General features: G+C 39.1%; 2 protein-coding genes across 2 annotated transcripts in view; one reads left to right on the forward strand and one right to left on the reverse strand.

Annotated features, from left to right (window-relative positions):
- LOC139961504 (uncharacterized) overlaps window positions 1-3284 on the reverse strand; it is a 74614-nt gene extending 71330 nt beyond the window's left edge. Inside the window, exon 1 of the mRNA XM_071960709.1 lies at window positions 2832-3284. Within this exon, the coding sequence (XP_071816810.1) occupies window positions 2832-3006 (175 nt within the window). The 5' untranslated portion in view covers window positions 3007-3284. The remainder of the gene's footprint in view (window positions 1-2831) is intronic.
- Window positions 3285-3395: 111 nt separating this feature from the next.
- The window catches only part of LOC139961497 (GDP-mannose 4,6 dehydratase-like), a 61198-nt gene continuing 50670 nt past the window's right edge, over window positions 3396-13923 (forward strand). Inside the window, exons 1-2 of the mRNA XM_071960697.1 lie at window positions 3396-3554; window positions 13117-13161. Of these exons, the coding sequence (XP_071816798.1) occupies window positions 3480-3554; window positions 13117-13161 (120 nt within the window). The 5' untranslated portion in view covers window positions 3396-3479. The remainder of the gene's footprint in view (window positions 3555-13116; window positions 13162-13923) is intronic.

Consider the following 13923-nt stretch of genomic DNA (forward strand, 5'->3'; position numbering starts at 1 on the left):
AGACATGCGCAGTTCAAATCTCAACATGAACGCATGCGTATGACCACCCGATGGCGGAAATAAAACATGATCATTTTTCGTTTTTGTGTGACTTCAAGTACATCAACTAGAATCATAGTGAGCTAGGGATAAGGCAAGAAATATCCTATAAAAACAAGTTGAAGGGGCCATGTTTAAACTTGCGACGACATATTGAAGAAGTAAAAAAAACTACAGTCGTTAGACTTAAAGAAAGATCTTAATCATTTAACGATGGGAAGGGGTGGGGAGGGGGTCTTGAAGAACTTGATAAAGAATTATAGAGACATTTTCCTTCGAAACCATTAGACTTATTAGTTATCAAAACGAAATATTAAGACAAATGGGAGAGTGAAGAAAAAAGAAAAGAAAAACGCGTGAAAATTAAATTGCAAGCTGTTGAACTGAACGCTGGTTTGAGATTTTCGGAACATCGTGGCTTTCTGATTCTTGATTAATGTTTCAATTCATTTGTATAATACAGAAGTCACACAAAGGGTGATTTATCTCAATCTGTTATTTTATTAAAATTTTAAGATCGGCGTCTAATATGAAAAATTTTCCCTTTTTTTGTTTGTTCTTTCATGCCATTTCATGATGCTGAAGTGCCACACTTTACCGCAAAAAAAGAAACGCTGGACAAAACCCGTAGTCTGTACACGACTTCGGAGCCCTCGTTGTCTTGCGAGTGAGTCACGACGCACAAATAATTTTCTAGACCACAAATTAACTGGACTGTCATTGGATTGGCTTTGACTAGATTGTTTTAACTTATACGTATATTTGGAGACAACGTATTGGTATCAGAGAAAAGACGATTGGAACTCCTCGTTTTTTTTATCTGTGTCATTTTCAACTCAATCGTAAGAAATTTGCTGTCTTTACCAGTTCAAAACACCTCTGCTCGAAGGACATAAATATAGATAAACAAACTGTTTATTTTAACTAAAATTCTCGTTCCTTCAATGTACAAAGATTGAAGGCAAGCATTCAACAAGAAGTACCGGAATATAGCACGCTTAAAAGCAGTCATTAACGTTACGAAACCATCGCAATATGGTATCATAATTGTCAGACTCGCCGGCAATTAGGCAGACAGTTGGTAACCTAGTCGAACACCGTTCGGCCCAACAACATTTGTTCGCGAAAAGCAACGAGCGACTGAATTGCGATTTTGCTCTGCTATGAGATACGTCTAGTCAGGCACACTAGTACACAGATGGGTCTTATATATTAGAACTATTACTGACCTCGCGTGACCCCGGACCAACATGAAGACGAAACATTCACACATATTATTGGTGGATACAAAGACGCCCAGGAACGGCTGCTATAATCTACCATGGTGCTACCCAATTTGCGCGGGAAAGTTTTACGTTGCTACCGTTTTCTTACTTTGGTAAAATTGGGAGTCCGTTCGATGTAAACTATTTAACCTGAATTAGTCCTTGTTAACTAACTAAGCTATAGAATACAACAGAGGAAGAAAGTCAACGCCGCCGACAGAAGGTCGAGCAATCATAGGTCGGTGTGGAGGGTGTACGTATTGTTCATATTTCATGGTTAAACGAGAGGCCTTGGGTCACTTATCGCACTGTGTGCGGTATGCAGTGATACAACAGCATATCTGGATGTCACTATAGAGAGAAGCGTAAACATAACAATCCATTGATATTCTCAGCAAATGAGGGAAAAGTACGGGGAATATGGCCATATGGAAAAATATGATTTGTCAAAATATCTCTTCGTTAAGTTTTCAGTCGAAACTTTCGGAGGGAATTTTCAGTTTTCGGCTAGATGTGTTGCAAGAATTGGGAAGATTGGTGATGAAGGAATGTCGTACGAAGAAAGACGGTTTTCGTGCACGACCATTGAAAGGGCTCACCAGTCGGTAGCCCTTGTGGGGCTCTAGGAATATCGCAAGTCCAAAAAAGTTATGAACAGGTTTAGTACAATCCTTCCGCGAGATAATCATGCAAAATTTATTCAACTAAGCAGCTCCGCTTAAAATATTTCGTTGATCTCCAAAAATACTTTCTAAGCTCCTTATCGGAGAACAGTTATTTCGCAAATCCAGTGACGCACAAGCCCAAAAAGTGCCGAAATGAGACACCCGTGCGTATATCGCTATGAATCACGTGTCAAGCCTACGATGACATTCAATGTACTTTTCTGCAACCCTCTCAAGCCCCCATTAGACGAAAATTAAGCCCTCGCTATGCCCCATAGCATCAGCGTCCACCCTAAGATAAACGGCCGCTCCAGACCTCTCGCTGCGTCCTGATATAATATGTAGCTTGTCTTCACAAATTCATACGTTAACTTTGAACTGTGTTTCATCATGTACAGCAGTTTTGTGTATTTTCTACATATCTTATTGCTTTCCCTTCGTCAGATTTCCTACTTCCTTGTTTCATTCGTCCATTGCACGGCACCCCGATGTTGTTAAGGCATTTATCGACAAATTTGAGCCAATATTTAGCTAGTTTAATAGCAAATCATTGTACGTTTAATGTCCAAATAGACTGCAATATTAATTCTAACCATAGCATTGTTCATTTCAACATGGCCGCCATGAAAAGCATGTGATGACGTTCTACGAAATGAACTACTGACGCAGATAGAAACAGCAGTAGTGGAGCAAGAATGAATATACGATGCGTTAGGTTCTGGATTTGCTGTTCCGTACACAAACGCGTAGCTAAGGTACACGGTTGGTCTAAATGTGCTCTCGACAGTGTAAATTGCAGAATAGGTCACAACAACATGCATTATTATGTAGGCTACATGAGTAAACATGAACATTTTCTTACCTGCTTCTAAAATTCGTGTACGATCCCTCTCGCCTTTTATGCCCATCAAGTCCAAATCTAGGGTTCCAAGATAACAGAAATCACTCTCAATATCGTATCCATTACTCTGGAAATTTTTTGCATATTTTCTTAATCCTATAGGCGCTAAAAAATTATTGATACCAACGTCGTTCATGGTGTAATGACTAATTGTTCCAGGTACAAAAGCAGAAATATTGTTCTCAACCTCCTGATTTGAGTACAATTTTTGGCGACGTGCGTTGTTTAAAATTAACGGAAATAATATCTTGGTAGCAGTTCGATACGTCAGGCGTTGGCAGTTCTTCTTATATGTATGACGATCTGCTGGTTAGCACCCTAGCAGGTCCTTTTCTTTGCTCCTTATTTCCCTCATGACGCAATGGTCAAAATACTACAATCCCTCCTTTAGCCTGACACGTTCTGGAGTGCAATGAATTATAATTTATGTATATATTTATATATGTATGTGACGTAGATTACGTATCGTTCAAAGGTCACCCTGTACAAGAGCTGATTCCGCGAACATCACCACGTTGACAATTCATTCACTGTGGTCATTTGTAAACACATCACCTTGCAGTACACACCACTGAAAACCTGCCACAGGTAACGACCATCGCATCGAAAATGGCTTTAGAAAACGGAACAAGTAACCACATCGGCAAAGAAAAAATAGCACTAATTACGGGAATTACTGGCCAGGTAAAGTTTTCTTGAATATTGCATCGCTTCGTTCAATTTCTACCAAGGTTCGAAATTCAACACAGATACATTGCTTAGTGACACATTGTTTGTATAGAAAATGCACTGTATGTACGCCGGTTACTGGACAGGGCTTGGTTAGGGACACAGCCTGCCTATGTTAACACAACCCTGTCTTCAGTAGCCGAAACAGAAAGCTTTGCTAAGTGTAAAGTTAAATTCGAATTTTCGTCAAAGACCCAGGCATAAGTCATAATCCAAAGTACAATTTAAGTAGAACGTGTGTGTTTGTAATCTCTGACCAGCAATTATGAATGAATAAGTTGGCCTAGGCTAGTATCATATGATACTAGTAGTAGTAGTATGCCTACTGTTGTTATGTTAGCGTGAGACGAGATGTTTAGGCCTTGCCTAGGCCGATATGTTATGGGTATAGCCTACACTAATGTCAGGCAGAAAGTTAGGCTACAGTCAAATATGGTGATAGTCCGCAACCATCTCATAGGCTATGTGACTTGAATTTACTTTTCAGAGTAGGTTAGGCCTAACCTATGATATCATGCATATTTCTATAGGTAGGCCTACATGGGCAGTATTTTGTTAATCACTGATGGTTTCGAGACCTCTTTTCAAACTCAAAGTTGTATTGGCAGTTTGGTCCTTCATCAATGCTCAGAACTATAGAGATTTTGATAAGGCTGAAGACTGAAATGATATAAAGTTTGTGAAGGTTTTGCTTGCATAGTCATATTGTGTTCATTATAGCATTATTAGAAACCAAGAAAATATCTGGGAGAGGTGATTAAGACTGACAAGAATGGTATTGGTAAGTCTTGTGATGTTAGACTACCTATCAGTATCATAAGAAATTATTTTAGCTACCTATATGTAGGGGGGAGTTAGAGTGGTGATTTATTGAACACTAGTAGTAGGCTACCAACCCAGTACCTTAAGGTATGAAAACAGACAAAAAATTAAGCGAGTCCCTATGGGATCAAATCACACCCTTGCTGGTCTGTTTTATTTTGGACTTTTCCAATCATAGCAGGTAGGTGTCAAGTTTAACAATGGTAAAAGGTTGGCATCATAGGTTAAGGTATAATAATAATATTAATTTCAGTAAGTTAAAAGAGGTTAGCGATGTGAAGTTTCTTTCTCAGAATAATTTGAGAACGACAAGACAATGACTGTTTATATTCTACACAAATACAAAACACCCGTCTATTCATAATGGAATATACTGACCGACGGCTTGCGGGACATGATACGTCCTGTGATAGAAAACTACCTTTGGATATTTGAAGAGATGATTTAATCTGATCAGAAGGGTATATATATATATATATATATATATATACAGTATATAAGCAAGCCTTGCATTTGCTGACTGCAATGCACAATATTAGGAAGTTGACCAACATACGTAGGTTAATTAGCAATAACAGTGCTTGACGTCAAGTTTGCACCCCCTGTCTAGTTATGTGTAGGAATAACCAGAGGAAATTTGAAATTCCTTTGCCTTTCAGTAAGATGGAGTTTTGGAAAAATGTCCTCAGTTATTATGCATCTTGTCCTAATTCTTAGATCAGAGGAGTTTACTACTTAAATTTAGCATTATCTTTGTAACATTATCTTGTGACTTGTAAAATTGGATAAGAAGCAACGATATCAAGTATATAGGTGCCATGTGTGTAGTGATGAGTACGGTTACCCAGTAAAGTAGGGAACCGACCGAAAACATTACCAACCCAGTCCAAGCCGTCTCTACCTGGGCCGGAAATTTGTAAAAATCACAAACATCAATTGTTCTCCATTTCCAGAACTTTACATTTTTTATTCGGGTTAACGAAAGTGAGGAAAAAATTCATGTGCAGTACTTTTACCTTAATATCATCACTTGGTGATATTCCCCTCTATTACTAAGACTGTGGCCGTGATAAAATTGTGGAGTTTGATTCATATACCCAATAGACTGCCACTAAAAAATTTCCTTAAAGTAAAACCTCTTCACCAGATCTGACCAAACTTTGGTTACTTGGTTTTGTAAATTCTGTGCCGAAATAGATGCAATTTGATATCCATCATTTTGTCTTTGGCGCTGTACCCTTATGTAACAAAGACAAGCACAAATAAATAAATAAACATAGATAACCATAAAATTGTCAAAAAAAATCTCATCAAAACCATTGTATATATATACTCTCCTTTCCAAAAAGACAAATTTACTCTCTCGAGTCAAAAACTTTATAGACTAAAAATATATTTGGCAGCTATTTTGATTGGCAAAAATATGGAAGTAATGTTGCTGGTAGATTTCTGTAGGGTATTATTGATGGGAGGGATAAAATATTTTCAATAGAGAATAGCTGAATGATGTACAGTATTTCCTGTTTATTCCTGTGTGGAAGATGTCTCTCTCTCTCTAGTCTTCTTTCATTCAGTGTCTTAAGAGGCATCTAGGCCCACTTGAGCAACTGGACTTCACTGACTAGCCAAATCGCTGTCCTGCTGGAAAATTTTCTGGAGGTCAAAGCCACATCCACCATTTTAAAACTGGCAACAGCAGGGTTAGTGCTGTAGCAGCATCGTAATTAAACTGCCAAAAAAAAAGTGTGTTTCTCTTGATAATTTTGTTAAAATGATTTTAATCACTGTGGAAAGTAATATTCTTCCAAACCAAGAGCTCTGCACATTTATGAAAATGTTGAATGAAGGGAACATTGTCTAAGTCAGTAAAAAGTGTCTAACTTTTCATCCTATTTGAAGGAATAATATTTTAATAGGAAAGTCTTTATGCCACGATGGTATCTACTGTGCCATGTGGAAGTTGCCCCGTGTACAAATGTCTGTTCTCTATTTTGTGTATTTGACCGCATGCCAAATAGTGTATCTATCAATGAACAGGAAACCAACCTTGTGCTTCCTGTGGTCCAGGGCCAATAACAGATGTCAGGAAGTTGTCTCATAGTTAAGCCACCAAAAGTTACCCCTGAAGATGGGATTGACATTTATTGGAATTATCTGGTCGCTTAAGATTTTATTTTTTCCTGTCGGTGACCTAGCCGTCTGTGAAGATACTCCATATCAAATTACACACCTGCGAAACCGACTGGGGTATGTTTCATGATACGAGGTAGCGAGCTCGGCTGTCTGGCAAGCAATACAACCAGTTTGGCCACTCCTCTGAAACTACTGTTGTTTAATACAGTATACAGTAGGTGTGAAACGACCGATACTTTTTGCTGTTTTGATATCTTCTAATCGCAGCTCTTACCAGACTGGAAACTGGAAGATAAAGCCAGAGGTGTGATAAGATAAGTTTCAAAGTGGGTTTGGTCTAAAGGTTGGAGTACAAAACTTGCAGTTTGTTTAAAGGAAAAGTATATTAAACAGTTTTAACAGATGTTGCCTAAGTTCTAATAAATTCTCACATTAATTAGTTAAATTATAAAGTGAAAAAAAAGGAAAGAAGGAAATATGCTGTACTCATATTTCCATTAAATGGTGACTTTGGGGGGGGGGGGGGGAGGGGGGCAGGGGGAGTTGTCTGAAAACTGTATGTCAATGATACAGAAAATTACCATTTTGTTCCAATTGGACCTTCTTAGCATATTTGGGGTCAAGACTGTTAGTCTCCTATTGTTGGACTCAAAATGTTGGCATAGTAGCCTAGATTCTTGGGTGAAGATTGTAATATCGACACACGATATAGAACTACTCAATAAAGACCTCAAATATTAGTCTTCCTGGGAAGGGAACCCTGACATGTCTAGTTTATTGTTATAACTCTTAGCTCTCATTATTCAGTACATGTATGTACAATAAATGTCTTGAATAGCTAATATACAGTTGTAGTCTGTTTAATCGGCACTGTAGTGAGACAACCGATACTTTTAACGGTCAGGAAATAAACTGTCGGCTGTGCAGCCATTATGTCAGCAGTGATGTTTAAATTCAAAAGGATAATTATACAGTATGGGAAACTTCAAACGTGGTACGAGGAATGGAGATAAACGTCTAATATTCACGTCGTACATAAATGGTGAGGTTGAAAAGATTGCAAGTTACTGTACAATGGGTCTTTACATAAAATGATGGAACAGCATTTCTGAAGCGTACGGAACCATAGGATTTGTAACTGGAGGGCCGAGAATGTTTGATTATGGTGTGGCCTGTAGAATGAAGCTGGCATAGCCTACAAGCCATTTGCACATACATGTGTATGTTTATTGAAGGTTGAGCCATGTATGAAAAAGGGATTAAGGACTAAACTAGTTCTTCAGTGGCCTTACAAATCTGTTGACAATCATTGTGATGGCTATTTGTTGGTGAAAAACATGCTTGACATTTCCTAAATCAGAAATGAAAATACCTGGAGCTTTGGTTTCTATGGTGATAGATATCACTCTACCCCCCCTCCCCCTCCTGAAAGTCATATGGCACTAGTATAGAGTTAAAAGTATATTTATTTAAGGAAAGTAATGACATTATGCGCAATTTCAGTTTAGAATTATAGTCTCCATTGTTTCGCCTGAAATTTTGTGACAAATATTCAAAACATTTGCATCTCGGTTCTCTTAATAGAATTATTTATTCCATTTGGACATTATAACATATCCCTTGTGATAGGTCATTGAAATGCAGGGCTTTGATTAAACGGTATTTGCACTTTTGGAAGTACACCTGTGCCAGTTTTTTTGGCAGTAACGTTGATATTTTATCGATCAATTACTTGCCAACGCCAACGGACTCCTTTGTATGTTTCCGAAATGGGTTGTTTGGAAAGCTGATGAGCTGGATTGTTATTTGAAAGCTTTTAATTTAAATACACAATTGCCAAGTTTAGTATTGCAAATTCTTAAACAACTGTCTTGTTTGATCTGAGTCCCTGGAACTTTTCAGAGGAAAAATGACGAGAACACTTAAAAAAAGAGAAAAAAGGAAGAACCCACATATATCTACATATTTACTCACAAAATTTGTGCAGCCTACAGATCGGTTTGAGGTTGTATAAACAAATTATGCCCTTCAAGGTTAATTGGACACCCGATTCTACGAAAGCCTGAATATTTAACGAAAATTTGTATAGTGTCAACTGTCCCAGCATTCTCCCCCCCCCACCATGCCCCATGCCCTGCTCAGCCAACCCCACTCCTGCTGAAACGTGTACTTGAAATTATCGTGTAGTACAGTATGGGCATTTTGGCCAAGTTCATATCTGGAGTGTATTCTGTATAGACTTTGCAGTGTTCAAGATATACATCGTGGGACACCCTCAGCGTAAAAGATGAGACCAACTTGTGACCATACAGTACTGTATACATGTGTATGTGGGGCTCTTGAAGGAATACAGTGCGTGCCATTTCAAACTCTGTGCTACCCTGCAATTTACCTACGCATTTACGTGTTTTTCCGACGAACAGGGTTACTTTCTGACATTTGATGGCATTTGCATAGTACCTACGGTTTATTTAAATACGTTCCTTATCTCGGCATGGGGGAGGGTCAACAGACCCCTATGCCAATATTCGGTTTAGCTAGGGTACAGTTGTGCTCCTTAAATATCATCCTCTGTTTATTAGTCTGTTTTTACAGTACTTGGCTTTGGATCTGATCGACTGTAGACTTAGCCACGTTTGCTCACTGTCTTTTAAACGGAGTGAATTTAAAACTGCTGTAGACCTGTTAGCTGATTGGTAGTGACATCACACATGTGCCATTTCTGTGAATTATGTCTATTTAGGTAAATTGTAAGAGAGTATTTGTATTCAGAGGTGTTGTATTTTAACACCACTTGGATTCACTTGAAGTTGATCAGTATTGCCTTTATTCAAGTCTGTTATGAAGTGAGGATAAATCAGTTTATGATCTCTTACAAATCCAAGGTAAATCTGTTAACCTTTGACCTAAATTTGGGAGGTAAATTTATACAAATCTCCAACCAGCCATATTTGCTCATCTCTTGAGATTTGTTGACTTTTGCTGTGGTTTTTTCTTTTCTTTTCTTTCTTTGCCCCTCTGATCTTCAAGTTTTCCTAAAGAACAGTTATTGGGGTAGTTAACTACACAGATTTCTAAAGTGGTTAGTTTTATAAAGAACAGAAGTAGAGAAGAGAGATGAAAGGGTTTGCTAGCATCAGTTTATTGATTTAACTGATTTGACTTCGTAGCATGTTCTCTAAGCCATGTTAAGACCATTGAACGGATGTCCCATTGCTCGTGGTCAAATACATGAATTGCGTATATAAATGATCTACAGTATGGCTGAAGATCTGAATGGGGGGCAGACAGGCCAAGCTAGGCCCAACAAAGATTTCATTCCAGAGTTACCAGGCATCACACTTACACTTTACAAACTTTACATACTAGTGTGTAGTAGTGATGTATGGATAGTGGGCCTTCAATCCCCATGTAGGTACTATAGTCCGTTACTCCAGACTGCGAAAGGGTACAGTAACTTGTTGATGGCCTGTAAGTGCCTGGTTACGTGTATGAATATATTTGATCATCTCTTTGATTGGCCAATATATTACAGTATCCTGATAGCAGGATCTATTAAAGTACTGCCTGATGGCAGGCTTTTGATTAAGTTTAATAGAGCTATTTGAAAGTGAAATGTCCTTCAATCAGTCTGATAAACGTGTCAGCTCCACGCAGTGCCATATATGGGAACAGTAAAGTCTTAAATCATAATAGATCTACCCTACCATCAAATAATTATTTACCATACATGTAGGAAGGGAGAAACTAAATGAGTTTTAAGTGAGGTATTGTCGTCAAGTGATAATGAAATGTAATGTATCTCGCTTCAGGTCATTCTAACATATGTGGGGTTAATTGCACTGCCAGCAAAGTCTGGTTTAATGAGCCCTGGAGAGCGTTTAATTAGTCTGTATTGGCTATGGGAGTGGAGGTGGGGGGGGGTGGTGGGAAGGGAAAGAGAGGGCTTCCCTCTCCTTACAGTACTTTTTGTCTTCATTATACTGTCCATACAGCAGTGCCACAGCCACATGTTTGTGAAACTTACTGTATGCCCAGTGAAACAGTACTTAACATCGCTGTCACACATCTTATTCTTGCCCATACTACTGTACTTCACATACTGTATATATTACAGTGGTGTCACAGTGAACATAGTGTGACAGTGATACAGCATGTGTCTACAGTACATAGGTTAGATTAATGGTCATCAATAGTGCTCCCAAAAATGCTAGAAAGATTGATAATGGTCACTAATAGGCAGATGTCAACAAGCACAGTTTTGGTGCCATACTTATTGGGTTTTTTTCTCACTGAGCGAGACATATCGATGTCAGAGTCTCCAGCCTACTTTTTGGAGACTTTAAGCAATGTTTGAACACGTTCAAACATTGGGGCAAAACAGATGTCATTTAAATTTGTTTACATCCGAATTTCTTTTTTACCAAGTCATGTACTACTGTACATGTACTGTAAAGTGCAATCAGGAAGCACTCTGAAGGAGGATTCTATAACCTCTGATAGCCGTCGAGCAGTTAGAGGTCGTTAATTGGAATGGTATCGGTACAAACGGTTTATATGGTTTATATAAATATATAGGATATGATTCTGTAACCTCTGGTAGCCGTCGAGCAGTTAGAGGTCGTTAATTGGAATGGTATCGGTACAAACAGTTTATATAATGTTGTTGAGTCTGCTACGCCTTTCCTGTCTGGTGGCTGCCTTATCTGTAGAAATTATGCAACCTGCGGGGTGTTCCATTCCGACTGTTTCTTCTACTCTGGAGGTGAGGGGAAAAATTTGCTATTGACCTTTTCCCACAATCGGAGATTATTAAACGTTGCACCGATGGCTGTTGCGGTCATTTTAGTACAGTAAGTGGCTGTAAATCCATTAATTGCTTCTGACCCAGACTGTTTAAATTCTTAAATTTGTATTGCATTTTGTAATTGTCTGGATGCACAGAGGCCTCAAGGTAACTAGTCTGCACCAGTTGTTAAACAGGTGGTGGGTCTGTGTTCACAAGCTGTAACGACCACTTGGAATGTGACTCTAAAGGTTGTAACATGGAATGAAAGTCTACAAAAAATCAGGAAAAATGTCATGCTGTATGGTAAGAGCAAACCTTAAAGTGGTCAATCTTTCATTAATTGCCATGCTGTATGGTATCAGCAAACCTCCAACTGGTCAGTTTAGCCATGCTGTATGGTAACAGTAAACCTCCAACTGGTCAATCTTTCATTAACTCCCATGCTGTATGGTAACAGCAAAAGCAATTGTTTTTACACAGATATTTTTAATTAAAAAGAGAAAGGAAGAAAAGAACTTATCACTAAGATGTCTCCACCTACATAACAGGTTTCTGAGACTTCGGTTGGAAAGACTTCAGAGGGAATTTAAATCAGATGTCTAGCCAGTTGATCTATTCTTGTGGTGGTGGGGGGGTGGGGGGTAAGAGGGAGAGTGGGAGTTGCAAAAGGACTCAGTGTCTATTCAAACAGTCCCAAACATGGAAAGTTTGATGTGGAGGTGGCTTACTCTAATTTTCCGACAAGCAGACTGATCTTGAGAAAGTGTAAATCATTTAAAACTGTTTACAGATTTCTGTGGACAGTGAGGTAAAGAAGAGCCTCTAGATAGGATCTCAATGCCCCTCTTTTGGCAGCTGGTAATTTGGAGTACAGTACATATAAAGAGCCGTTGTGCTTCAGTAACCACCAATGCCTCTGTTTGATTGCTTTTCCAAGACAATAGGGTCAGGTACTGCGTAGTTAGTAGAAGTACTAGTAGTAGTAGTAGTAGTGTCACCTACCGTAGGTGTGGCTCACATAGTGAAAAGAAAGGCACAGTGCTCACTTGGCTGACCCAGATAACTGAATCTATAGACGTGGTGTTTTTGGCTCAGGATCCTAGCGTAAGGCCTCAATACAGTCACTGTAACATAGGTTAAGGAATTGTAAATCGCTAATTAAGCAATTAAAGTTTTCATGGTTCAAGTATTTTGTCTGTTCGAGAAAACTGACCATTGAAGCACCTGCGATTGAATACTTTATTTTTAAGTATTAAAACGTAACGATGAAAAGCTAATTTTTATATAATGTTATTTTTGTGTCAATGTGCAGTATGTAACAGAAAGATATGGTGCCATTATTATGCTAATTCAGTGTGATTGGTTTACAGATGAAAAGGTGGGAGGGGGGGCGGTGGCAGGCTGGGTTGGGGAAGGGTGAGGAAGGAGAGGAGATGATTGATGGGAGAGTTTTGGTTACTTACAGATACAGTACAGTAGAGAGGATGGTCACAAGGATGTCCTGATGGCAATGGAGTAATCTGAGAAGGGGGATGGTGGTTAAATTACTTGTGAGGTTGTGCTGTATATTTCCTTGGTGAGAGGTGGGTTGGGGTGAGAGGTGGGTTTGGGTTGGTAGGTGGTTTGTATCGTTTAATCTTGCTTACATCTTCGTTCCTGCATCATGAACAGGGGACAAAGGTGCAAGATACTATATGCTTTTCAAACTTTTTGATCACAATTTCACATGTTTTCTTTGGTTTAACGTTTGCACTTCTCCTTTGTATCTTTCAGGATGGTTCTTATCTTGCAGAATTTCTCATAGAAAAAGGCTACACGGTAAGTGTCAAAATGGGCCGCTTCCTCCCCTATTAATGGTTCTGCCTTCGCCCTCCTGTTAATGGTTTCTGCCATCCTCCCCCATTAATGGTTTCTACCATCCTGCCCCATTAAAATGGTTTCTGCCATCCTCCCCCATTAAAAATGGTTTCTGCCATCCTGCCCCATTAAAAATGGTTTTTGCCATCCTCCCCCATTTAAAATGGTTTCTGCCATCCTGCCCCATTAAAATGGTTTCTGCCATCCTGCCCAATTTAAAATGGTTTTTGCTATCCTCCCCCACCTAAAATGGTTTCTGCCGTCCTCCCCCATTTTAAATGGTTTCTGCCACCCTCCCCCATGAACGGTTTCTGCCATCCTCTCCCTTTAATGGTTTCTGCCACCCTTCCCATTAATGATTTCTGCCATACACCCTCATTAGTGGTTTCTGTCATCCTCCCCATGAATGGTTTCTGCCACCCTCCCCCATGAACGGTTTCTGCCATCCTCTCCCTTTAATGGTTTCTGCCACCCTTCCCATTAATGATTTCTGCCATACACCCTCATTAGTGGTTTCTACCATCCTCCACGATTAATGGTTTCTGCCATCCTCCACCAGTGTTAATGGTTGTTTCTGCCTTCTTCCCCCATGAATGGTTTCTGTCATCCTCCCCATGAATGGTTTCTGCCATACACCTCATTAATGGCATTGAAACAAGTATTTTAAGTGTCGACAGTACTTGGTGACAAACTTCCTCTATTTTAGTTGATTATCCTTACCAT

Source organism: Apostichopus japonicus, chromosome 3, assembly GCF_037975245.1.
Source record: "Apostichopus japonicus isolate 1M-3 chromosome 3, ASM3797524v1, whole genome shotgun sequence".
NCBI lineage: Eukaryota > Metazoa > Echinodermata > Holothuroidea > Aspidochirotida > Stichopodidae > Apostichopus > Apostichopus japonicus.